At 37.2% G+C, this 27113-nt stretch overlaps 1 protein-coding gene across 1 annotated transcript in view; it reads right to left on the reverse strand.

Moving 5' to 3' along the window:
- The window catches only part of MAN1A1 (mannosidase alpha class 1A member 1), a 151994-nt gene that overhangs the window by 28897 nt on the left and 95984 nt on the right, over positions 1 to 27113 (reverse strand). The window contains exons 6-7 of the mRNA XM_074862390.1: positions 2878 to 3001; positions 419 to 512 (exon numbers count right to left, since the gene is read on the reverse strand). Of these exons, the coding sequence (XP_074718491.1) occupies positions 419 to 512; positions 2878 to 3001 (218 nt within the window). The remainder of the gene's footprint in view (positions 1 to 418; positions 513 to 2877; positions 3002 to 27113) is intronic.

A 27113-nucleotide genomic window follows, 5' to 3' on the forward strand; every position in this document is an offset into this window, starting at 1 on the left:
ATGGAATTTGATTCAGATGAGCTGATAATGTTTCCTTAAACAGCTACTTTAGAGAGCACTTTAGATTTCTGAATAAAAGACTTTTGTAGTTTACAAATTCCTTCCAAAATGATACATACTCAAAACATTACCCTGCTTGCACAAGCTATACTGAAAGATCAAAGACAAGTATATTAAAATACAGCAAGTAGGATTATTATCTTTATATTTGTGGTATCTTTTACGCTGTATAGAACCTCAGATATAATGTGAGTTTTTATACTTTATAAAAGTTCTTTATTTTTTTTATATATATATATATATATATATATATATATATATATATACAAAAAACACGTAACAGTGACTGAAAGGCATTAATGACTGCAAACAGCACACTGATATACAGGTCAGAGTACCAAAGAAGTGATCTACTTACGCTGGCCCCATTGACCACTGCTGGGATTCAGGTAGTTGGGGTAAAGGCCCTCTGGCTTATCCAGTCGATTTAGAACTTTTCGAATATTCATCACCTGTTGGAAGGGTACAAAACACTGAGCACAGATCCATTTTTCCCACCAAAATAAAACAGTGTCAGTACAAAAGTCTTAAAGTACAAATACCCCTAAAAATAAAAACAATAGTCTTACCCAACACATATACCAGAATACCTCTGTGCAATCATATTACTATTAAAAAAGATCCTCTAAGCTCATATCATCAGGTAAATGAGGTAAATGAGCTCCTCAAAACTGTGGAATTTCTGTGCCAAGTGTCGGTAATGAAACAACACAACAGAAGCAGACTCCGAATTTCACAACTTTCCATACAGAGTGTCTCGCCCCTCCACGAGGTACTGAAATTCACGGAGGCTAGTTGCCTTAATTAAGCTCAGCTACTTCAGCATTATATTCCTCATAAACCCAAATCAGAAATGGTATTAGATATTAAGCCTGTCACCTAGTTCAGATGCAGAAGTGAATTGTAAAGCAGTTTTGCCTGGGAAGGAGAGCACTGCTGGAATGGAGCTTCATACAGCCAGCTTGCCCAGCAGGAACCCACGCAGCCCTGAGCGCTCTGCTGGCACTGTTAAGGAGCTCGCTACAAATGAGAGGCCTGGGGAAACAATTACAATCCAGATGCTCTGCAGCTGGAGACATCCAGCAGCACAATCCATTGCAGAGCACGTGAAATAATTTATACTGAATTTTAACATTCACAGAAAAAGCAAATGTAGCAACTTGGGAGAATGAAGACCCTGAGCACCACAGACCAGAAATCGTAACAAAAAGGTACTGACAGCTTCATTATAACACCCTGAATGCCTAGAGAGCAAGTGAACTAGCTGCTGAGAAAGAAGATAAATTACCTTACACCAAGCCGCAGAAGGATTTCTGTTGCGCTACACAAACTGCCTTCTGCATCTTGACACTACATTGCTAACAGTCATTGCCCAAATGCAGACTGCAATGAGTCCTAGACCTCATTTAATGAATTCTTCTATGAATACTTCCAGGCAAAGCTCATTCCAGTGTTTCTTCTTCTTTATCAAGCATACCAGCCCTGGCATGGCTTGCCTCGAAGCACTGTGGAATCACAATCTCTAAAGGGTTTTCAGAGCAGCTTACATAAACAGATTTCCAGCATCTTGCAGCTATTGCTCGATGCTACTTTGAAAAAAACCACAGGCTAAGATTTTTAACATACACACTTTCATCACACTTTAATTGTCTCTTAGTAGAACAGATGTTATACATTAAATTACCATAAATGTCAAGAGATAATTAAGTTATCTAGTAAGTTTGTTTCTGGCTGTTCCTGGGTGCTGCCACTTCCCAATCCCCGCCCCCCCCCCCCCCGCCCCGATTTGTTTAAGAGAAACTCTGTGTTTAAATTCACCCCTAAATACATTAAAATTGCTAGGAGTTTGTTTCACAAAAATTTATTCCAGTGCTGACAATGGTATTGCAGTGAAGTCATTCAGTCCTTTAAGTCTGGTACAACTAGTATTCATTTTACATTTGACCATTGATTTTAAACCTACTGCTAAACACTTGGAGTCTCATTATTAATTAGATTAGATAGATAATATCAGTTTTAGCTAACATGGGGCAGTTGCAGTAAGTATACAAAACCAAAACAAGTGGAAGTCTTAATTAGGAAAAAAAAAGAAGATAAATGGTACTGTGTGTTATAAAGAATAGGACTTGCTGACTATTTACCCACCAAATAATATCAAAGTAAAATTGCTTAGGTGGGAATTGAGGCACGGAGAAGAGGATTTGCTTTCCATGGGTCATGTAAATAATAAGTATCCAGAAGACAATGTTATCAAATTTTGGAAGAATTAGAAAGCACAACAACTGTTTTGTCAAAGGGTGGTCTTTTGGTTTTGTTTTTTTTCCCTCCCCCAAAGAAAGTTCAAAGCACGTTTCCCAAAGGTCAGTGCAATGGAAGGGCTTTCTGACCTCTCTGACAGCAGTTATATTACACAGCACTTTGAAGACTAAACTTGCTGAAATCACACAAGGCGGCCACAGTGCTTTGCTTTCTATAGGCATCACATATGATCCCCAATATAATGTCAATTTTTGTTTTCACAACATTCAGGTGAAATACTGAAGAAAGCTCTATGGTCTGATTGTTTAACGTGATACTAATTTAGAACATAAACAGACATTATATGTTTTATGGGGCTGGGTAAGTGCTATATACAAGAAGATGCATCACAATGATTTTGGAAGAGATTTTTCACTTTATAATACAAAACCATGTCAAGGTGCTTAGGAAAACATCTAGAAAATACAACTGAGGAAAATCCAAATCTCTCCCCAGAGGTATTAGTCTACTAACATGTGATTTATCTTTTACAACATGATCTTGACTGAATAGTCTAACCTTTTCAGCGAAGACAGGGTTTCCAGACAGATGGCTCAAGTGTACGAACTCCAGATGCAAAGTCCCAAATTCTGCCAAAATGCTGCTGCCGCCAGAGGCCCATGGCCAATTTCGACCGATTCCACTAAGATGGGGGGGAAGAGAAATACAGAAAATAACCATGAGCATCTATATAAGGCAATGCTAATAAAATATAACATGTAGTAGATACTCTGTTATCAAGAGAAGATAATTAATTTAAAATGTACTTAATATCTGTGTAAGAAACCATGCTTCGACAGCATTCCATGATTTCACCACAGGACCTTGAATTACTTCAGTCCAGTTCAGCTTAGGCTTGTAAAATTGCTTCTTGCAACAGGCCAGTCTTTTAGCTCATGAATAGCTCCATTACACAGATCACTGTACCAGTGTATGATAACACATTTAAAGACATTACAAAAAACACTGAGCATGAGAAAACATTCTCATACTTCACCTGTTTTCCCTGTATTTAACACAACACTCTCCAATTCTAACTTTTCCTTCTGCAGTGCAATTGTTTATTAACTTAAAATACTGCATATATACAGCATAGGCTTTAAGTTAAAAATACTACATGCAGTATATCCTTCTTAATACCTGAGAATTTAATAGAGTAGGACATGTAGGCATTGTCTGTCTGGGCACTCTTACCAGGATGAGTAACTTCAGCTTTAATTAAGACCTAAAGATACTTCACAGCAAAATTAACCTCAGGTTTTGTGCTGAGAGTAGAGAAAAGCACATTTATTGCTAAATCCCCACTAGAAACTAATGCTGGTTGAGATTCAGATGAAAAGTCTGCTAAAGTTACATTACAAAATTACCCTTGAAATTTCCAGCAGCAATATTTAGAAAACCCTCTGAAATGAAAGAAAAGCTAGCCAACTTTGCAGAGCATCTAGGTGAATAGTGACATATTAGACCAGCATATTATTAGCATGAATGTTAGATATAAATACACTTATTAGGTACTGGAATGTCTTCCTTATTTTCAAGTTGTAAACAGAACTAAACATGCACACAGATATGTATATATAAATAAAAATGTAATTTTACTTTTACACTTAAGCAGCCACTACAGCCATCAGTTAGCACTTGCACAATCATGAAAATAGGATATTCCTCCTGAGTTAAAATGTGACTCATATTATGAAAAAACAAAACAAAGCAAAAACTCCAAGAAACCCCATCTTTGGTTCATCATGATGGAAGTCCTCAGTTGTACTCAAATTTCTTCTTCAAAAGGTCAAGTATCTATAACTGAAGTTTAACCAATATATTGAAATTAATTTGCCCACTAGCTATATTAACACATTATTTTGAGATTTCTGCCACACACACAAAATAATAACATGCCATTAAACTTTAAAAGCGGAGTACAGGCTACAAAAAAAGAGCACATTTGTGTTCTACTTAAATGTCACGGCTTTAAACTGTGCAACACCTTTGGCTGCCTCGCCTTGAGCTGAAGGTACCACTGGAACTCACTCAAGTGCCACCAAAAATAAACCCAGAATATTACCTATTGGTAGGCGGGCTTATATTGTCCCATTTCTAAAGTACCATAGCATCTGTCAAATACTTCCCATAGGTATGCTATAGATTTTCTTTTTCCCAGACCATAAAGCATTGAAGTGACTAAGCTTATCTGAGTGCTGAGTGGAGGGAGAACTTGGTGGAGCAAAAGGAAAGAGATCAGATGAGGGTCTCCTGGCTGATCATAAAGGTGCAAGAGGCTGGGACACATGGAAGTCCTCTGATGCAAATGATTACCCAAAACTTCAAAAGAGAAAAATGTTTCTAATCTTCATAGTTGCAGAAAAAATCAACAACATAACGAGATCAGCATACTGCAAAGACGCACACAGTCCAACTTTGATATGATATGTGTACGACAGAAACAGAACACAAGTTTTATGGGATCTGAATATCTTATTTTAAGGGCAATCTTACAAAGATTAGAGTGTTTTTTACATTTGATGGAAACAAAAGTGAAGAGAAAAACCCACCTGGTTTACAAGCTGTCTGCACTTCAATCTACCATGGGTCAGAATTTTTCCAAATAGTGACATAAAAGTGTCAGATATTACAGAAAATAAGATCAAGGTGAGTACTGCAGACATGTCTGGAAACCTCTTATCTACAGACTGAAGAGCTTCCACCTACAGACTGGTTATTCACCCAAGAACAGGCACCATCGCTGGAACACACTGGCCCAAGTCCTGCTTAACTGCTGACTTGTAGATGAAAATATTTTAACTTGTTTCCAAATCACCCAGATTAAAAGGGATGGCATAAGACACTACTGGTAAATAAAACTCACCAGAAAAAAAGAAGTGAAATATTTCAAGGTTCTGGCAAAATCCCACTTCTTTTCCTATTAAGTTTCTCAGTAAATCTCAAAGTGGAAACACTGAGCTGTTCCTGCAGCAAGGCATCAACCAAACTTGGCAGAAAATGTAACGAAGTTCCTACTTGCACTCCACCACAACGTCTGCTGATATCAACATAGCCTGTCAGAACTGGTTTTTGTACTGATGTGCTGCATTTTGTTAACCAGAAAAACTTTCAAGCATGGCTGTTGCGAGGTTGATGTTTTACCATGAGTGGAAGATTCTTCTTGCTTAAGACAGTTTGAAAACTATAAACTTGCATTCTTTACTCTTAATGCAAGAAAAGTAGAAAGAAACATCTCTGTTGCATCTATGTACTATTTAATGTATTTAAGGTAATTTATTGTTTTCAGTTGGGACAGCTGGTTAGAAAAAAAAAATGCATCAACATATTTCTGTCAAATCTGTAAAATAATGAGGATATCTGTTGGTTTAGTCTCAGATGGGTGCTCTAAGTCAAAACTGACAAACTTGTTTCAACAAGTGGTAGAACCCAAGAACTGCAATTCAGTGCCTTCACTGTTTTTCTTGCAACCTTCAGCTGTGGATGTCTGATATTCTCTCATATATATCATCTTTGCGAGCAATGAAACAGGTAAGTTTTCCATATTCCCTCATACTAACTGGAGCAGCCACAGTATTGCTTCTGATTTCATTTAACTCTATCTGTGTTTTAAGGCGATAGTCCAGCACGCACGGCTCTGCAGTCAGGTCTTAAAGAGACATTACTAGAGCCCAGGAGATATTCCACAAAGCTCTCAGCATACAAAATGAGAGATATTTCATACTCTCTGATCCTTTTTGACCAGGGAACGTAGACTTTGGCTTTTGTTTCCTGGCTTAAAAAATGGAAACTGAAGAGGGTGCTTTTCTTCCACCCCACCCCCAAAATAAATTTCCTAAATATTGTATACTTTTAAACAAAACAGACCTTAAGCAAGAGAGAACCTGAACAGATGAAGGGATATGGTGAAATGGAAAAAGACTTCTCTGTCAAGGATTATAAACAATGAGTACATTTATAAATGACATGAGGTACCCTAGAAAATAACATGCAATAAGTAAGTGTAATAGCTCAGGAAATCTTAATAACCAGGCATGGTAAAATACTGATTTCTGCCCATGAATGAGACAAGACATCCAGTGCTCCCAACTCAGACATTTTTCAAGCTCTTCACCAATATTATTATCAGGGTGACCAAAAAATTCTCCAAAGTTAAAAAAGTCAATGGTAGGTACCTATTTACTCTTCAGCTATAAAGTTAATGCTGGGTATCTATTTACTCTTCAGTTATAAAGTTATGGGCTGTCTTCCTGAAGTCTGGAGATGCAGACCTGGGGCTCTGGTGAAAGGCTTTATGTCTACTACAAGTTTTAGCAAAACTATGTATAACATTGCAAGTTCCTACAGTTTTTCTTCCAAGGGCACCCATTTCTCAGGTCAAGAAACTACAGCAGCAATGTGAACCCAAAGAATGATCAGGGCATTTGAGGGATTTTCAAAGGCAGTTTACAGCTCTGTGAGCTGTACAAACTTATGTGCAGATTACTTGTCTCAACCAAAGCAAAATCTGTAAAGCACTGAAAACCTTTTGAAGCTTATTTTCATTCAGTTATTCATCCAAAATGGTTTAATGTCCCAAATGCCTTGCAAGCTGACAAATGCACTCTTCAGAAAGAGATAGATATATACCATCACTGGTAGGGGACATCAAAGGGGGCCCAGGTATGACACTCACCCTTTCTATTAGCTGCATTCCTTTATCTTGCTTTCTTTTTGTAATTTACTTTGCCACTATATTTTTCAATTTTCCTATGTTGATACTCACTACAGCCCATAATAAGTGTCAGTCATGTACTGACATCAGAGTCAGAAACAAAACTCCTTCTGTACGCTTCAGGAAGGAAGGAGAAGCCACGTTCCTTAAACTTTTTTGAAGTTCCGGACCAGTACTAAAATAATTTCAGTTTACAGGGCACTGTTTTACTGTATCTCAATTCATTATGTCTAAAATAATATTGTTTATACTACTTAAAACCCATTAAAAATTTCTGTAAAATATTAATGGAACTTTAGAATTTATTTCTATATTATTATAACTAGTATTATGTAATTAAGTGAAATTTGAAGTAAGGATCTGGATCAGAAAAGTATATTAAAGCAAGACCATCATTTTATGGTATTTCCCATTTATTTTATAAACTTTGTTACTGAACACTGAGTGCCACAGAATCTAAAATACATGTTTGTAATTCTACTGTCATGCATTCTCAGGAAATATGAGCCTGATTGACCTGGGCTGCTGGTAACTCTAGTATTTTTCCAGTAGACCATTGTTGGTCCTTCTGTACATAGGAACAGAAAGTATGAGATCAATATCTCTTCTAAAATGTACAGAACATACCAGGAGAGGGAACCACAGAGAAAATATAAATAAAGGTGTTATTTTTTTAGACTACTGAAATTCAGAGGCACAACAATATTTACAAGATTTTTAAAAATTACATTATGTTCCCAATATATAAAGCAGCAGCTAATTTTCAACTGAAAGGAACAGAAAATTCTCAGGGAAGCTGCACAAATACTTTGAAGGGTCAAAACGATTATCAAACCAAAATTCTTGCCATCAGTGAGCAGAACTGTTTTAGTCTCTGCAGACAGTTTTATTATCCCCCAACCTTTCCTGGAGGGTGCCAGGACAACTCCACAAGCTGGAGGCAGAGCAACACTTCAGAATTTCAATATTTAATGAAAAATGCAAAAGCATAACCTAATAGTCAGTATCCTCCTGCAGACTTTGCCAGTAGAAAGGTGAAAGGCCAGAGTAAAAGCGATCCAGCAGCAACAATGTGAAGAGTCCAAGAGCTGCTGTTGTGAAAGGTCTTAGGATTAAATATGAAAACAACTCCCTGTAGCCGCTTTGGGCTTTACTAATGCAGATATTTTTTGCAAAAAAGCTACTGCAACTATGATAATAGGTGAAAATGTAAAGTGCCATTGCAGAGAAATGAGACCATGGCACTTTGAAGGGTCCATTTAAATTCACCTGTGCTATGAGACTTCAGTTGGTGCATACAGGTTGTGCCTGGTACTTCCAGGAGTGCTCAGGGGACAAGGGGATCTGCCTGGAGAATACAACTTGTGACTGGAATTGGTTGTCCTTAATCCTGTTTTAACAGGAATCCCCTTGAGCAGAGTGTTGCCCAGCCTGACCCTCAGCCCCTGACTCACTCCCCTCACTCCACACCACCAGCCACCCCTCTGACATCTACAAGGGAGAGGGACCTTCCCAAATAGAGATCAAGATAAAGGGGGAGGGTGATGCAAAGGCCACACAAACTTTCCTGCAGCTTTTTTCTCTTTCTTTTCCCTCCCAGTTCCCCAGGACACACTTCATGCCTTCTTCTTGAGTCTGAAGTCCCAAGTGTACATGTCTTATAAATAGAAATAAAGCAAAATTATTAGCTGTGAAAGAAAACATCATCCCCTGCTTTGCCCCCCAAAGGAAGCCTGTGTTCCGCACACAATTTTAAAAGCATAATATGATCGCTTTTCCACATTTTAGCCTTAAGATTATGACCACATGCGATTCAGCTGCATGGCTCATACCCCCAGACTGTGTAATTCAGCACACGGACGCTATGTACCAACTACAGGTTTGACCGTGAGTGAAGATGGGAAAATGCGAGAGCAGTACAACTCCAGCAAGGGTATTCACAGAAATAAATTTCTTTGGGGCTTCCCTGATAATCAGTACAGGCAGATAACAGAATTACATCACTTCACAGAAGAGATTAAGCTAAAGATGGAGTCTCTCCCTTTACAGAGTAAACCCAGGGAGACGAGTCTCACCTACAGTTACCCCTTTCCAGGTGCCCAAATTTCCTCAGGACTTCAATTAGCTTCACAGGTATCAGATGAATTTTTTAGGTTTCTACAGGCTAATACATGTAACAAAAAGTAGGACTGGAGATAAAACACTTTGTAATGGTATATTTTTAATTCTTTAATTATAAAGTAAGATTTTTCTAGCTCACAATTTATTTTTAATAGTCCTTTTTTGTAGCAGCCACATTTGCATTACATTTTTATAAAATATTGCAAGATAACTTTTGGCAGATTAAACTACAAAAATAAATACATAAAACCTTTCTGCAGTAGTGTTGTATGAAAAGGCTACCTCAAAATCCATGAATCTTCTATACCTAGCCAGGCAAAGCCATACAGATGGTGCCACATATCATGAATTAGTAAAATAAACAAGTTAATGCATTATGTCCAAAATTTCCCTCATAGATGTAACACATGTCAATTTATTATTATTTTCTCTGCCATATTTCAACCCAATGAGAAAAATCTCCAAGAACACATTCCATTTTGGCAGAATTGGCCATTATTACTACGGATGATTTTTTTTTTTAAACAAATGTCTTCCTTTTATAAAAAGTCAGTAAAGCTACATAATGACCAGTCACTGCATTTCTAATAAAGTGTTTATAAATTGTAAAAGCCTTCAGTCTATTTTTTTTCTGCCACTACAAGCCTTTCATAATATTATTTTAATTTAATTATGTCAACTAAGTCTCCTTAGAACAAATGAAGAGGTCAGTAAAGGGTCAGGTTTTCATTTACATACTCAGTATCCATTTCTCATTTTAAACAAAATATATGAAAAGATTAAGTTGCTATAGAGCCATAGATGGCACAAAATATGTCAAAATGCTGAATAAAACTTAATTGCTTTCAACATTTCCTAGGCAAATGAATGAACTCAAAACCAAACAATTATTATGTTCTAGATATACTTTGTGACACACACCCCAACATAAAAATAAACAAATAATGGGAAAAAATATTTCATGGATACTATAGTTGCATACTGTGATCCCCTAGCTAAGGGAGTCACTATGGCAGCCAAAAGGATGATACTCGGAGGTCATTTTCATAGAATATCTAATGTTTCATGCATTATTTAGGATTGCCGCATCTGAAAATGCTTTCAATAAGAATGATTTTGTATTTTGCCCGGAATGGAACCATTTGTCAATGTGTCACAAAAATAAACAAAGAGAGGCTTCTTCTCTTCCCAGAAACCAATGCTAATCATTAGACCCACATCCCTTGCTAAGAGAGAAGTTAAATCCAATACCATAGACCAAACCAGGGAAGTTAAAGGGTGATCTGGTGTTGATAATTTTCAGAAGAGGTTCCTGTCAAAATCCTGTGCTGCATCTTTCTCCTTTTAGTACTGCAGCTTACTAATAATGCTAAGCAACTATCGTTTATGATTTAATTTATAAAGAAGCTGTGATGAAGAATGAAATAATTTTATTAGAGGTTCATATTTTTTAAAACAAACAAAAAAACCCAACCATGAAGCACACAGAAAATGCTTGCTAAAGTTTCAACTACTGTATTTGATAAATTACATGCTCAAACGTTTCTTTTTTTTTTTTTTTTTTTTTAATTTCCTTCACCCCCCACCCCTAAGAGTACAACATGTGGGATCTTCATGTAAGGGCCTGTCTTCACAAGCACTGAAATCGATCATTTATTTGTTAACACTTCAAAGGTATTTAACGTATTTTTGTTTTCCCCATGCCTGGCAAATTATCTGTACCCCTATTTGACAGAAGGAAGATAGGAACACAGAAATCCCATGTTTGCGTACACCACTGGTACTCAATTCTTCCACTTAAGTCTAGGGGCGGGAGCTGCCAGAACAGCACGTTGTGCGCCAAGTCAAATGGGGGAACCTGTGACAGGGCTAGCACAGCAGCTGTGTATTTCTAGCCCCAGTAGAAAGAATGAAAAACCTTCCTGTCCAACTTCTAATAAATGGCAATTAACTTTTTGCAGGCCTATATGGCCCGTATCTCCCAGCAGACAGCATCAACCAAGACAGACAGACTCCTGCTGGAGCTCTGACTTTCCACAGTATCCTTTTTCCGAGAAAGGAAAATGATTATAATCTGGTTAAGCAGCTCTCACACAATGTCTTGACAGCTGGAGAAGGCAGAAAAAGAAACTTAAATCAGCTAGCTAGCCTATGCAGTAGTTTTTAATGTCTGTTTTATTCCTCTTTGTTAGGAGAATCGTTTAGGCAAATGCTAACAGCCGGTTAGTTTTTCAGCTGTGACAGTGAATATGTAACTACTGCCCTTGCCTAATCATTGCCCAGCTGGCAGCTTCCTGCTCAGCTGACCTGCCCTCTCTTAAGACTGACTGATACCAGATACTGCCTGGTGAGGTGATTTCTAGGGATGCTGACTTAGCGGGAGGAGGCAGACGGTGAATTAGTACCATCAGTAACTGCAGTATAAAGACAAACAACAAAAGTGGTTACTCAATTTTACAGTACTATGGGGAATAAAAAAATTTCTATGCTGTAATGTCAAAACACATTTTTTTTTTTTACTGTTACAAGTGAGATAATGAAGAGGTAGAGCCTCAAGTGCTATTAGTTTGAGAACATTAATTTTGTCTATTTGCCTAGTCATATGCAGTGTCAGCATTAATATATTCTGCTCTCTTGGCCACTTCAGTTCTGCCAGTACAGAGGATGTATTCATTTGTATTGGAGGCACATGCACATCATCATCTGGCTGGAAAGGAGAGCATGAATAGTCAGATTACTGTGGCTGACTGTTCACCGTGTAAGAAGCTGCCAGCCAGCTCCAAAAAGATGTTAATATGAAACAGATCATAACACAATATCCCTGCTTTTCTTTGTGAGGTTCATCAGGTTCTTCAAAGGCAAGGTATGCGGCACACTTTCCAATCCAAACATTACAAGGATGTCCATCTGTAAAAGGGCAAGAGAAGAGGAAACAGTCTCCTTGCTCCCCTTGTTCATTTTAGCAAGATGGGACCAGTCAGAATAGTTTTGTGGTTCTTGAAGATTAACAGTTGTTTTAGAGACCCTGCAGTACCTGGGCACATCAGTTACACTGTCTGTGGTTAACTTTTTCAAGAACAAAAGTTATCCTCCTCCCAGCGTTTTTGCCTTTCACCTTTGTAAGGAAATGTACCCAGTAACCTTTAAAGCTGTCCTATAATGGTCACTATTTCCTTACTGTCCTTACAGGCAAAAAGCTGAAATGCTCAAGAATCATGGAATGCTATCAAGTGGGCTGATCTTCCTCAAGGTGACCGTCTAACAGACAATTTCTCTTGAAACCGGACAGAACAGCAACACAGACTGAAAAGCACTGTTAATGTAAAAGCAGGAAGCAAGCAGAAGCTGCATGAAGTATGAAATTTCCAGTATCAACCTGCACTGTGGCCTCTGCCAGGACAGGTCCCCACCTCCCAGAAGGATCACGTCAGTAGTGGAGGATGTGTTGGGGAAGTATACATATAAACACACGGGGGAGGCTAGAGAGTTATGTCTGCTCTACATTCAAGTCATAGGCCATGAAACTCCACTAAGTACTTGTCGCTCAGTAAAAAAAGACACCGTTCAATACCACCATCAAACTTACTGTCATGGCAACAGGACCAGCCCCTCTGTGGTGCAATGTACTTGTTCATGATTAGGTCAGAGTAATGATGGCTCCTGGGGAAATAACTGAAGTGAGTGGACACTGAAATGAACAGTGGCAGACAGAGCAGAAGGAGCCAAGATGCAGGTGGAGACCAAAATGCCAGAGAGAACCAAGACGAATAGGACAATCTCATCTGCCTCTTGGGAGCAGCAGAGAATAAGCAAAAGGCCAGTGAAATTGCCCATGGGAAGATGCTTCACTGTATGCATTGAAGTCTGACAGCTGCTGAGAATAAAAATAAAATACCTCCTCCCTGGGCTCTGAAAACCAACAGACACCATTGGATTCTTCTTTTGTGATCTGATACACAGTTTTTGAACATCTGGATCTAGTGATACTGTGTCTATTGATGCTTAAAATAATCAGAATATCTTATTCTTACCAGTCCATTTGGACTGTTGGGCTGCTTTGTTTATGTCAAATCCCTGTAGCATTTCTCTTTGGAAAAAGACTGAATTTCTTTAGGATTTTACTGTCAGGGTTCATACAATCCTTTCCTTATGGCTGTCTGCCCTGTGACACACTTCTCATGTTACTGGTGCTCTACAGGGGCATCAAAGCTTGTGGAACTGGCACCCTGCAGCAAACCAACAGAGCAGTAAGCTCACACGTATGCACCCACATGGAGGAGTGTGAGACAGGGAGAGACAATTAGCAGCCTAGCAGTACATGTTTTGAAATGTCACTATGAGACATGTCAAGTGTTTAAAGGTAATTTTCAGTGTCACCATCTAAAACTATACCAAAACTGTTCTTGTTACCATAATAATTTCTGGTAAAAGTTATCTGAGCACAGCACAGACCTACATGTCTCCCACAACACACTAATGAATAAACTAAACAATTCATGTCTCCTATTACTTTATGCACTAAAGGTTTAATTAATAAATTCCAAGGGCTAAAAAAGCAAGAGGGAATACAACACAACAGAGCAAGGGTAGAGATAATAAGTACCAGCATAGACTACTTTTAATCAGGTCCCCGAAGGAAAGTGAAAATAACAGGAAATGAAAACTCATGAATGGAAGTCTACAGTTCTGCCATCCATGCAATAAGAAGTTACACAGTGTAAAAGAAAGTATTAGAATAAAATTCCCTACTGTAGCAACTGGTATAATTGAGTGTTAGTGACAGTCTAAAATACTTCCAAAACCAAACCCAACCAAACAACAAGCCCCTCCACCACAAAAAAAAAAACCCAAAGCACAAAAAAACTCCAAAAATTCCTGGTTCTGAGAAGCCAATGGAAAACACTTTCTTAACACTGGATTCACTGGAAAGAAAAATAATGAAGAATTTTGGAAGAGTCCACGAGAAACACCATTTATATATGTTCTCTTCCTCTCTGCCATGCCTTTTAATACTAGAAGATGAACTAACTTTAAGTCTAAAGCTTATTTCAGAACTTTACATTTCACATTAGAGTGCTTGCTGCCGTAAACCACCATAGCCATGGTAATCAGCACTCCTGATCTACTTTGCTCAGCACATCTCTCTGAAGACTCTGCTCTCAGTTTTATATCACTTTTCCAACATTCAACTTTTAGGTTATCTTTTTTTTCTGCTGAGGATTTTCTACAAATTCCCCCTCCACCCTGATTATTCATTAACTTCTGACTTCAGTGAGTTTCTATCCCACATCAGAATTCCTTTATTAATAACTGATATTCGAGCTTTGTTAAATTATTCTGTGTCATATCAACTACATTGTCTAAGTGCAAATAAATGTTACTAATTTCCTTTGTCTGTAAAATAATTTATTATGAGGATGAGTGTTGAGCCATTTGCATTTCAAGGTGATTAGGTAACATAGAAACAGTGTGAAGAATTGGTGCTAGAACCCAGAACTTCCCGATTTCTTTTTTCTTCCTGATGTGTTGGGGTTTTTTGCTGCTGCTCTTTCTTTCTGCCTTCACAACTCTCCTCTTGCTCTCCCAATCAACTTCAAGTGGAAGGCAGCAAGATGCGTTTCTGTGATGCAGATCCTGCAATAGTGGTCACCTCAATTCAGGTCAAGGACACTCACAACCCAATCGAGAATATTAGTGTACTGAAATATTGTGAAAACAGTGGCTTCTCTATCAGATGAGCAGGAGTCACTTTTTCAAGGAAAGCCACTACTGATCTTCTGGACAGGACAAAATCCCAGTATTTGGTCTTTTCAGAGAAGGTAAAGACTTGAAGCATCAAAGCAATGGATGGCAAGTGACAGGCTATATGAAACTTCCCACTAATTCCCAGTTTGCAACACTAATTTTATAATACTCTAGAATGTCCTACTCTCGGTTTTGCTCATTTTAAATATCTGTATCACTCTTGTTTATCCAGATGATATTCATCCTTTACCACCAGATGGTAACTTTAAAAAGTCTTTTTAATCTTTTATTTTTCTGAACTCAATTAGCTTTTATTAGCTTCTCATGTCAAGAAAATATTTTAAGTGGATTCACAGCCATTTAAGTTAAAAAGTCTTTCAAAGCATTTAGTCACATTTATTGTGCTTGATATTGTATGTGGTGCCATTAAATGCCTGAAGTGAGAATCAAAATCATTACACTAACTGCACAGCTCCGTTATTAAAAATAATTGGCTGACAAGTTGCAGAGGTCTGTTTTAAACAGTTTTGTAGCTACCATTCATTGCAAGGAGCCTACGTCAAAGGCTTTCTGACTGACAGTCAATTATTTCTCCTTTTAATACAGCTGTTGGATCAACAGTGGTTTCAGATACTGGACAGCTTGTCACAAGACTTGCAGCTGTGATACTTGTCTGATATAACATTAATTTACAAATGCCATAAATTACACTTGCATATTCATTTACAGATACGTGTATCAGTCTAAACATGTACAATACAGAGACACCACTGTTGTCGAGGGAAACCTTTCTGTTCAGTATCTGCTTTCACAGATGCTGTGACAGCTGTACGAAACACTACAGAAATGGCATTCTGGTTCACTGAAAGGGACAGCTTTTCCAGATAAAAAACCCTGAAGTAGCCTTTTTCAGACTAGTGTTGCTAAAGACATAATCTGTTTTGACAAATGCTTTAAGAAAAGTGTAAATGTCCCTTTTTTCCAGTCTGCTTTAGTCTTCTCATTCTTCTTTACCCACATGTTGCTGTGTCATATAAATCCACTGATTCTGGGATCAGATAAACATTTGTTTTTCTCAATGCCAGTCACTAAGGGCTTGATCCTTACTCACAGCCAACAGAAAAACTCCTGTGGCTTCAAGCGTAAAAATCCTGTAACTGTCAATAAAATTATTAAAGACACAATAGGTAATACGAATACAGGGAATCTGTGAAGCCTGACTGAAACACCAGTATCAACACTTCGTGTATAAACACTTTCATTAACACCATTTGGATTTGGGAACTGTTTCTCTTTCTGGAAATCAGTAATATAATGTAAAACCAGACTGTTCTGGTTTCTCTTCCCAGCACATGACACATTTGCTTATGCACAGCTTTATCCTTCGGTGCCCATAACTATTTCAAAATCAAGATTAAAGTCAATTACTTTAATGAAAGGAAGTGCTCACATGTAATTTACAGACTCCTTTTTCCTTGCTTTATATACTTATAGAAGATATTCAGTATAATCCAGTCAATTTAATGATAAAGAGCTACTGTTTTTCTCAAATTACATTCATTTCAGGTATATCACTAGGTGTGTGCAAGATATCCATATTATTTTATCAGTTTCTGATTCTGAATGTTATACTTGTGCTCCAAACATAATGCAATATGGTTTAATAAACATTAAATGTGATTTCATTGGATCACGTATTTATAAATTAATCCAGTCCCTCATTGTTTGTGTGATCAAGGAAAATCAACCAATGGCTAAAATATGATCACTAAGGTATGAATAAATAGGAGTATTTCCTACTCTCTAGCAGGCAGATGGAAAAAAAACCCCCTACATAATCTAATATGCAGCTGATTTTCACCTGAGGAAAATATCCCCATTACACTTTTCCTGTGGTAGAGCCTCTATCATCAGTTATTCAACTGCATTCCACCAAATCCAGAACCTCACCTTTAATCTACTTATAATTACTTTAAGCAACAAATAGTTTTACACAGCTGCTGCTCATCTTATAGATGAGCTATTTACAAGAAACCAATGATGCTGACTATCTCAGATATCAAGGCACAGCCCAATACAGCTTAATTTTCAGATATGCACTAGAAATTATGATCCAGGACGATCTGATTATACCATAAAGAGAAGAAGAAATAATAAAAAAAAAGCACAAACATTACCTTTAAAACTCAGTAAAGTCAGATTAGGCAAGACTTGTATTCTTAAAGAAAAAGTAATTTTGTTCCATAATCTTTTTGCAGTAATCCATGTTTTATATTATGATGCAATGATACTTTAAAGTAGTGAATATCCTGAAGGAACGGAGTTTTCCCTTCAATTACCAAATAATTCAATAGAGCTGAAAAATGCTGAAAGACCTACACTACCTTGGCAGAGCAGAAAAATGTGAAGTATCAAACATTTCTTCTAAAAGTACTTGTTAAAAAAATAATCACAATTCATGCACTAATACTCATGACAACACTTAAGATATTCCTTGAAGGAGTTTGTAAACCAGATTATCAGATAATAAAGGGGCTGGCATCAAGTAGGCAAATAAGATTTTCTTAACAGTAATGGGATTTTAATCAATACAATGAAAATAATAAAGGATGAAGTGAAATCAGCATGAAAGGATTACTATTTAAAATGATAGAACAAAAGCTCAGAAAAAACCCACACTTCTGGAATCTTGCTGGAAACAGTATGTGTACTTTTTGTTCCTGCACCAGCATACAGTTTCATTACCCATGTTTAAAAAGCTTCTGCATATTAAACAGCGTACAGTGCTATCTTTCTTTTTGAAGTTATCAATGAAAACAATGATGCTATAGTTTTATAAAGCATTTAAGAAAATCATGTTTCTGTCCCAATTCCAGCAAAACATTGCAAACATTAAATGTTGTTTGTAATCTCTCACTGGTTTTAATGGCTTTAGTGCAAGAATCTGTACCTTAAGTTTGTTTTTTTACTTGTCCTTTTTTTCCCCCCTTTTCTGTATTTCCAGCTATAGGCTGGAATAGTATATCATGGAGTATCTTGCAAGGATCATCATGTAAGAAGAAAATGAAGACCTTGTCAGGAATGAAGTATATTCTGGATATATATGGCATATTGGTTAGTCTTTTTGACACTTCTGAAAGATAATGTTGGTCAAAATAAGTATTTTTGGTAAGGTGCACACTTGTCTTTTGGGTACCAGGAGACTTTGAATTCAAAAGCCATCAAAATAAACTATTTTTAGGTCTCTTACGAGTAACTTAAAATAGAGTCTGTCTACTCTATCAAAATGATTTATTTCTTGACTCTCATATTACAAATTTGGGAGTATGAGAGCAATATACATAGGCCCAAGCCAAAATTATCAGAGTAAACACAGAAGTGGAGATGGCTTCCCTTTCTCAATCCCATCTCTTTCAAGTAAGCAGATTTCCAAAGGGTATCTTCAAGGACCAGCAATCAGAGTTTGAATTATCTTTGATATGAGGGTGAATGCAGGAATGGAATATAAAAGGCCAGGCTCCCTTCTCCTTCCTAACAGGTGAGCACCAAGAACAACCTCTGCTACAGCTGCTATCTCTGTGGACAGCAACAGGTCTTTTTCTAATCCTCTGAAGTACCTAAAACTTGTTTAGTCAATACATAACTGATTAATGACAAACCAATCTGTCTCACACACAAAAAGCAGTACAACTACAAAGGATCATAAAAAGAAAAGAGGAAAAAATAAACTGGTTGTTTACTTCAAAGAGGCTCAAGAGATACTGAGACATAATGTCTCCCATATCAGAGGATCAAGTACTGATTATGGTATAGAATAGCACAAAAAATACAAAAAGTGATGGTGATGCCATGGTTTTGTCCAATGTTTGTTTTCTCTTTCTGTTGTGCTTCAGTGAGGGGAAATAAACATAAGTGATGCTGAATGTATACCAGAGCTGCTCTGACAAGTATTTTGCTGACTCAGAAAGTGTGTATGGAAAAAAGGTCTGGAGAATTCATGAAACTGCTACCTAGGATTAGAATTTGCTACAGAAGCATCCCAAAAAGCTTCGAGAAGCAGATGTGGGGAAGGAGGTTTTAGAAATGAGCAGACTGTTAAGTGGAAATGCAAAGAAGGCATGCCACGGGGTGTGTGATGTGGCTTAAATTTGAACTGAGGAATGAGAGTGCTGAGGGGCATATTGAAAGGCCTTCCTTGACCTGCATCCAATACTGGCCACCAACTACATTTCAAAAAAGCCAAGGACAAATTTTAGAAAGCTTAGAGAAGAGTAACAAGAATTATCAGGAACACAGAAAGCATTGCCCCAGGGCTGAGGGGAGAAAGAGTCATCTTCTTAGTGGATAATAGATTAGACATGGCAATAGTCTTATTCCAAAAGGGGATAAATCTTCCACTGAAATAGTGAAGTATTTAAGTTGCAGGATAGACATCAGAGAAAATAACACCCACCCCAAAAAAACTCCCAATAGTGAAGACACAGAAGCACGGGAATCAGCTTCCTTGGAAAAGCATGGAATCGCCATGTTGCAGGGCTTGAAGAAATGGCTAGACAACAGTCTGCGACAACTTAGGCGCAGCTTAGGTGTTCAGTATTGGAACATATGGATTGATGACGTGACTTCTGCCTTATTATCTGTGATTATTTAATTTCTCCCAAAAAGCATATGATAAAGCAATACAAAGCTAAATCATAGATTCTTGATGAATTAAGATTGTTTAAAAATAGTAATAAAAATTTTACAGCATCCTATCTTTGTGCATTATAGGAGGAAGAGGGAAGTAAATAAAGCCCATAGAGAGTCCTTTTCTAATTTTTAAGGTATGCCTTATCAAAACATCTGTGGTACATCATTCAGAAGGACCAGTATATAACGCAAAAATTGGACAGTTTAGACTTCAAGTTTACTCAAAAGCAGGCTTTGTAACAACAACTTGTATTGTTCATGAAAACCTTGGATCCTAGTAAACCTTAACCATACAACAGACTGAATACTAAAATGACAGATTTAAGCCTTCAAAGACAGGTCCAAAAGCTATTGGCTGTTAAAACAATGCTGACTAAAACATAGTTAAGCAAAACGCAATTAATTTACAAAATGAATTCCGGTGAGAAGATAGAGAACATAGTTTATTTATGGTGTCAGTAGAATATCATGACATTATGTGAAAAAACATTGCTGAAAGACTGTACATTCTAATGTCCATTAGAAAATATTAATTTGAAAAGAATAAAAGTCAAATTGATACATTTTTAAAATCTTCTTTGCTCCAACAGATTTCATTACCTAGAAAGTATGCTGTAAGACATGAAATGGACAACCTGAAAGGTCAACCAGAAAGACTGTCAGATTTGCTGCACCAACCACGATTTGCTGGGATATATTTAAAACACACGAGCCTCACCAAGGCTAAGTATTGAATCAAGACATTTACATTAATGGGCCTTTGACAGACTAATACGCAATTTTTTATACTAAACAGAAACCACACAACATGAGCACCATTACATGATATATAGCATATGGATACCATTAAAGCTCGATTATAATGAATACTTGCTCATTTATTTCTCTAAGTACTACTGCAAGGAATGTAGCAGCAGTTTCACAGATGTCAGCTGGAAATAGTAGCCTTTCATTTAATTTGCTGAAAGATTGTTCCCTCCTATTAACTTCCTCGTAAAGATGTGTCAGTGTTGTAACAATAAAAACGTAATTTTAACATGAAGTTTAAACCAATGAAGGCAAATTTCTGGAACAAACTGCCTAGCTGGTTCACTAGCCTCTTTCTATTCCCTTCTCAATAGCTCTCAAACTATCCCACCATTGTACAAGTCTTATTTTGTCTTTACCCTCTGCTATCTGGATTCCTACAGTGACATCCATGTATCTATGGTATTTACTGCTGGGGTTTTATTACTACTTGTTGGTGAGCAGTGGATTGCTCACTATAGAGCAAACTGACATTCTGATAAATCTTAAAAAATTACAGTTATACCATATCCTCTAAGCCAGGTCTACTCAGTGAGCAAGGTCTGCTCATCAAAAAGCAGTAAACACAAGGTCACTCATTTCTTTAATGTGAGATTGGTGCAAGAACACCCCATTATTTTGGATGTTGGCTAGGTGCATCCACCTAACTCAACACTTCGAAGAGGGTTTACACCAGCCCACTGTACTAAGAATTCAGGTTGCGTGTTTTCCGCAACACGAAGACATGCTTGTGAGCTCCTACTCTTCTCTGCCCTTACACAAGTCAGCCTGTAATGAGGTAGAAGTCAGTCAGAGCAGAACATGGTCATGGAAGTATTGCTCGTTGGATCATTCCTTCTTAAGGTTGACTAGCCAGGCATTAGCTCTCTACTGCAGTAATTCCAAATTATATGGCAATATTAGGAAAAAAAATAGCAAGAGTCAGCCTACAGAGCATCCAGCAATCACCCAAACACCGGCAGGCTCCAGTAGCAAGAGGCATACTCAGTTGAAACGCTCACCCAGCCGTAACATTGATATGATAATGCCATACAGTTAGTTTCAAACGTGTACAGCATTTTTAGCAACAACTCATTGCAAAACAGCATAGAGAAAATCCAGAACAATCTCAGCAGATACAGATTCTTTGATAGTCCTTATTTCTCCTGACAGAAGAATTCAGCATCTTCACTTACCGTTTCTTTCTCAATATGAACATTATGCTGGGCATCATAGCAGAAACATGAGGAGGATCAGTTATATGTACATGCAACTCATCAGCAATCAGGAGATTAAAAAGAAAAAAGTTAAAAGTTTTTCTTTAAAAAAGAACAGAAGAAAAAAAAAAGACACTTAAAGCCAAACTATTTATCAAAACTGGACAGAAAGATTAAGTTTTGCAGTTAATGTTTCATACCTTTTAATACTATGAGGAAAAACCACAGGTAGCTACAAAAAGCCTTGAGGCATTCATACATATGACTGAATTTGCTTTTGGAGAATCTCTTAGACTTCACTACCCACCGCAGTTCTGCAACCATCCATTTTGTCAGCACAGCTGAATGAATTACAGCACTGGATATCACTTGGGGTTATATTTTATCCTACATATCTACAAACTAATTCTGTAATGTGTACACTTTGTCAGTTGTAATAACTGGTAGTACATGAAAGCACACAACGAAAATATAGCTGATCTATCTGAAAGTTACAGCATGATCAAACTGATTTATGGTACTGGAGTGCCTATTCCACCACAGAATGACTTCAAAGAATACATAAGACACTGCAAAATATCTCTCTGAACAGCTGCCTTTCATGTAACTATTCTTATTTTGCCATGTGCATGAGCTTCACTACTGTGAATGCTCATGAAAATTGTGTTACATTGGTGAGCGCATGTAAAACACTTAGCAAATTTGAAAATAAAACAATTCAAAAACTTAAGATACTGACAAAATGGTTTGTAGCAGACAAAAATAATGAAAATACTAACTGTTCACAACCATGTGTCTAAACAGAAAGAAAAAAAAGCCAAATTTGCTATATTCTTTATTCATTTCATTTGTTCCAAAATGAATTGTTCAGTATGATTAATGCAATAAACTACAATGCTGTCCATTTTTTATTTTGAAATGCAAGCTAATTTATTCAATATTTTTTTTTAATATGAACAACAATATGGAATATTTCAGGATCCTACAACCATTGATATGACACTGGCTGTGAAACATAAATTAGAAGAAGGCATAAGATGGTGAACACAACATGCAGTATTCAGAGTCATTAATGTCAACCAACAAACCTCAGACAATTCTCAGGTTACATTCTTTGTGTTTGAGTTTTTTTGGGTGTGGGTTGTTTTGGGGTTTTTTGGGTTGGGTTTTTTTGTGTGTGTCTCTGGTAATTATGCATAGAGCAAACCCAATATGAGATCTGCCTGCATCTTACTTGCTACCACTAAACCAACAGAATTTCCTAGTAGGTCCTTTATAAAATTCCAAGGTTTTTATTTGATTAGAGCCTCAGTAACTCCCCCCCCCCCCCCCCCCCCCCCCCCCCCCCAAATCCCTTCTATAGTTTACTGTCATTATGGTATAAACAAACCTTTTAATTTCTGCTTAAAATCTTTGATTTGGCTGGCGGTCTGCTCAGCTTGAGCTGGATCAAACAAGACACAGAAAGCTTAGCTTTACTTTAGGTATCTAAGACCAGGTTTGTGATCCCCACGTGTCCTGAGAACAAGTAGGTCAAAGCAAATACACACTTCTAGGCCCTTTCGTGTTTAACCATAAACTACAGCACAGCAAGAGGGGAAGACTGAGATAAACACTTCAGAAGCTCACTTCTGAGCTGAACTGACCTGCTAATGAAGACATCCACATTGATTGCTTGTTCTTAATTATTTACAAGCCCTTAAGCCATAACATACCCACCATCCACCTATCAGTAAGATCAGACTGATTTAAACTCTACAGCTAACACTTTATTTTAAATGAAGTAATAACCTGGGGACCTAAAGCACATGTCCAAGAAGTGAAAGACCTCGGTTTAATTGTCTTTCAGCTGAGGCAGTTCAAACCCATGCCTCCTAAATTCCTGGAGAACGTCTTAAGTACTGGGGAAGAAGCTGTTCTGGCAAAGGCTGCCCGCCTTTTCTCCTGTTGAAATTGTGTCATAGAAAAACCAAAAGGACAGATTCACTGGGCTGAAAATTGGCTTTTGGTCTCCCAGAACACCTTCTCTAATGCACACTTAAATAACAACAAAAGCCCTAAAACAAGACTAACAACCTCCCCAAAAGTCTTATGTAAATAAAGCGGGTTTTTTTTAACTATCTGTTCACTGACAGTGTGAGGATACTGAATAGTTTTGGACAGTTTTCAGAGTCTGATCTACATAGATGCTTTGTGCTTTTTCCCCTCCAATTGTTAAAAATACTAAAGATAAAACTTATTGACAAGATTACAATACTTTGTTCACCAGTGTATTTTAGGAGATCAAACTTAATAGTAGCAAAATCAGACTGCTTAAGAGCATTTCTCTTATCAACTCCTCTGCTAGGATCCTAGTTCTAATTTTTGTTCAGTAGCATTTGATTTCCTAATAGTCCAGAGGCACTGAGCATGGGGTGATCCACAATAACCTTCACACCTCATAAAGAAGGCAAGAAGGGCACAAACATTCCCCCACTCAAGTCACCTTGTCATGCTAATTCAATACACCTAGGTAATTTCTATTTTCCCTTTGTGTTTCTGAAAAACATTTATAGATAGGTTATGAAAAATGCAAGCTAATATGACCATTACAGTAATTGCATTGGTTAGGTTTATTAATTTGTCACAATTAAGCCAATAAGAGTTTTAGTAACACCATTATATCAGTTGATTAGTTTTGAAAGTGATTATCCTAAGAACTCTATTTAATTGGAAGCATCTCAATTTACAGGGTACATTAAATTCTCAGTAGCATTTTAAGATTATTCAACATATGCAGGTCAATTATCAGTAATCACTGTTTCATACAATTATTTCATAAGAAACTTTAGTACAATAATGGAAAAGAGTAACAGAGGTTCTAAAAAATACAACTGAACTTCAGTCCTGAAAGATACAACGGAACTTCAGCTCACATTATTAAAGGCCATATCTAACATCTAAATTGTTAAAACCACTCTGAAATGCAAAAGATTATAAAAATCTGAGCAAAGATTAAAGAACAGTTGTCTACCTTAAAACAGATGATGATAATTTGTCAGGACTGCCAAATTACTGAATTGCACTAACTGCACTTATGCCCAGCTGCACATTAATTACCAGATTAGAAAGTTATAATTAATTTTCTTAATATCACTACACTGCTTTTCTTCCTTGAGTTAATAAAAACAGATTGCAATCAATCTTTGTTAATTCATGCTGCAGAACAGAACTGCTGTAGCTATTTCCATATGTGAAAAGCACCGCATGCATAGTTCTTGGTGTAATACCCTGCCTAGAATCTGTATCTTCTGACATTTTAATGAACCGTTGTAATAAGGCAAATAAATTATAATTTGACTTAATATAGTTAGTAGAAAAACTACATAAGCTTAAAAATGAATTTTTAAAGAATCTTCCTAATGACAAAATTCAGAAGTGGATAGTATTTCAACATATTTTCAACTAGAAAAGAGGTTTTACTTGTAGTTGCATTGTTGAAAGACTTCACTGCTGAGACTTTTAAAATTTCTTCATCAGCTGGCTTTATCATTAGAAACCATTAAAAGTGCTCCATACCTGTCTGGCCTTTGCAGAGCACAAATTGCAAGAAATTTTAAGAACTAGTAAAGGCAAACTATAGACATACAGACTAAAGTTCATCAGAGTTCTGATCAAGAGTGTTCAGTTGTAAATACTGCAAAGATAATTAATGCAGTATTCAAGCAGCATACATTTTCCTGTGTCCATATCTGTATCAGTATCAAAAGGCATTTTTATAAGAGAGAAAGGATTAGTCAAGGGTTCTCGTGCGAGGAAAGGCAAACTGAGTAAAATCAATAAGCCTTTTTTCATTTTCCATTTATGCCTGAAAGATGTTTTATTTCTCCAGCCTCATTGCTGCTTAAAAATGATTTCTCTTCTCTCCTTGCTTCCCCTCCTTTCTAAAATGTAAGAACAAGTGTAGAAATATGAGAATTATGACACCATGGCTTCCAAAGAGTGGTAACCTATTTTATCCTGATCGAATAGAAGTCTTCACATGGTCAGCTTAGGTGTCAGAAAGGGAAGACTGAACACTCAATAGCAAATGAAGGCTGAAACTGTTTTGAATTTGGGTTTGTGTTTTTTTTTTTTAACGTTTCTAAAGTCTTCCAGGGGATGGTAAAAACACGTAATTCTGTATTTGAGAGAAACTGGAGATAAGAAAAGGGATTTTTAAAGAATATATAGCCTTCAGTAGCAAAGTCAAGCACAACCTTATGTTTTTTATTTATCCTTTCTCCCAAAATTTCCTAAAGCAGCCCAATTTGCCTTACACAGCTAAATGTTATAAATACGTTATACATGTATCTCTACATATATATAAAACATCTACATGTGTGTATAGATATATACACACACAAACCTCAGTGTATACCAAAATAGGCCTAAGAATAGCTTGAGTATCACACCTTCCAGATTATTCAAGTACTTAAATATATTCAAGACCTTAAGGATCAGTGTATTACATGAGCATATACTAGAGCGAGAGAGGGAGGGAGGGAGGGAGGGAGGGAGGGAGGGAGGGAGGGAGGGAAGGAAGGAAGGAAGGAAGGAAGGAAGGAAGGAAGGAAGGAAGGAAGGAAGGAAGGAAGGAAGGAAGGAAGGAAGGAAGGAAGGAAGGAAGGAAGGAAGGAAGGAAGGAAGGAAGGAAGGAAGGAAGGAAGGAAGGAAGGAAGGAAGGAAGGAAGGAAGGAAGGAAGGAAGGAAGGAAGGAAGGAAGGAAGGAAGGAAGGAAGGAAGGAAGGAAGGAAGGAAGGAAGGAAGGAAGGAACTGAAAATCAGCCCAGAAGTCTTAGAAGATCTATGTGGGACAACACCCAGTACAGTTCCCAAACATTAATTTTCCCAAGCTATGAAGCTGAAACATCAGAAAAAAAGACTCAGACAAGCAACCCATAGATTTGGAAAACAGGATACATCCACAATTCAGATTCCTCTTATGGAAGATGTGGGGGGCAAGGGCAGAATCACAGTTCAGTAGGAAAAACTTCCATCGGAGCTGAAAATCATCACTGATGTGCTTCTCCACCAAAATAAAAATGGATTAGAAGAGGGCAGCAAGCATGGAAGAGGAGTAGCAGTGTTCTAAAATACGTAAGTTAGATCAGGATCAAAGATGGATTGCAATAGTTCTTGATTTACAGAAAACATACAACTAAAAGGCACCGGATGATCTCAGAACCTTGTAATAAAAACTTGCAACTTAGATTAAGGATTCAGATAAGGTCTGGATGCTGAAGAGACACTATTAGAAACAACGTAGTTGTTTTCCAACCCAAGCCAGCACCATTACAGTGACTAACACTGAGATAACAAAGTAACATGTACAGCACTACAGGTATCTGTATTTAATTCTGAGATTATTGTTTAAAAACAAGGATGAGTCCTGTATTCAGCTGGGTGTATGAAGCTCATCATAAACCTGAGAAAATCCAACTAGTGATCAGCAATTATGCAAG

The sequence above is a fragment of the Strix uralensis genome, chromosome 3 (assembly GCF_047716275.1).
Source record: "Strix uralensis isolate ZFMK-TIS-50842 chromosome 3, bStrUra1, whole genome shotgun sequence".
Lineage (NCBI taxonomy): Eukaryota > Metazoa > Chordata > Aves > Strigiformes > Strigidae > Strix > Strix uralensis.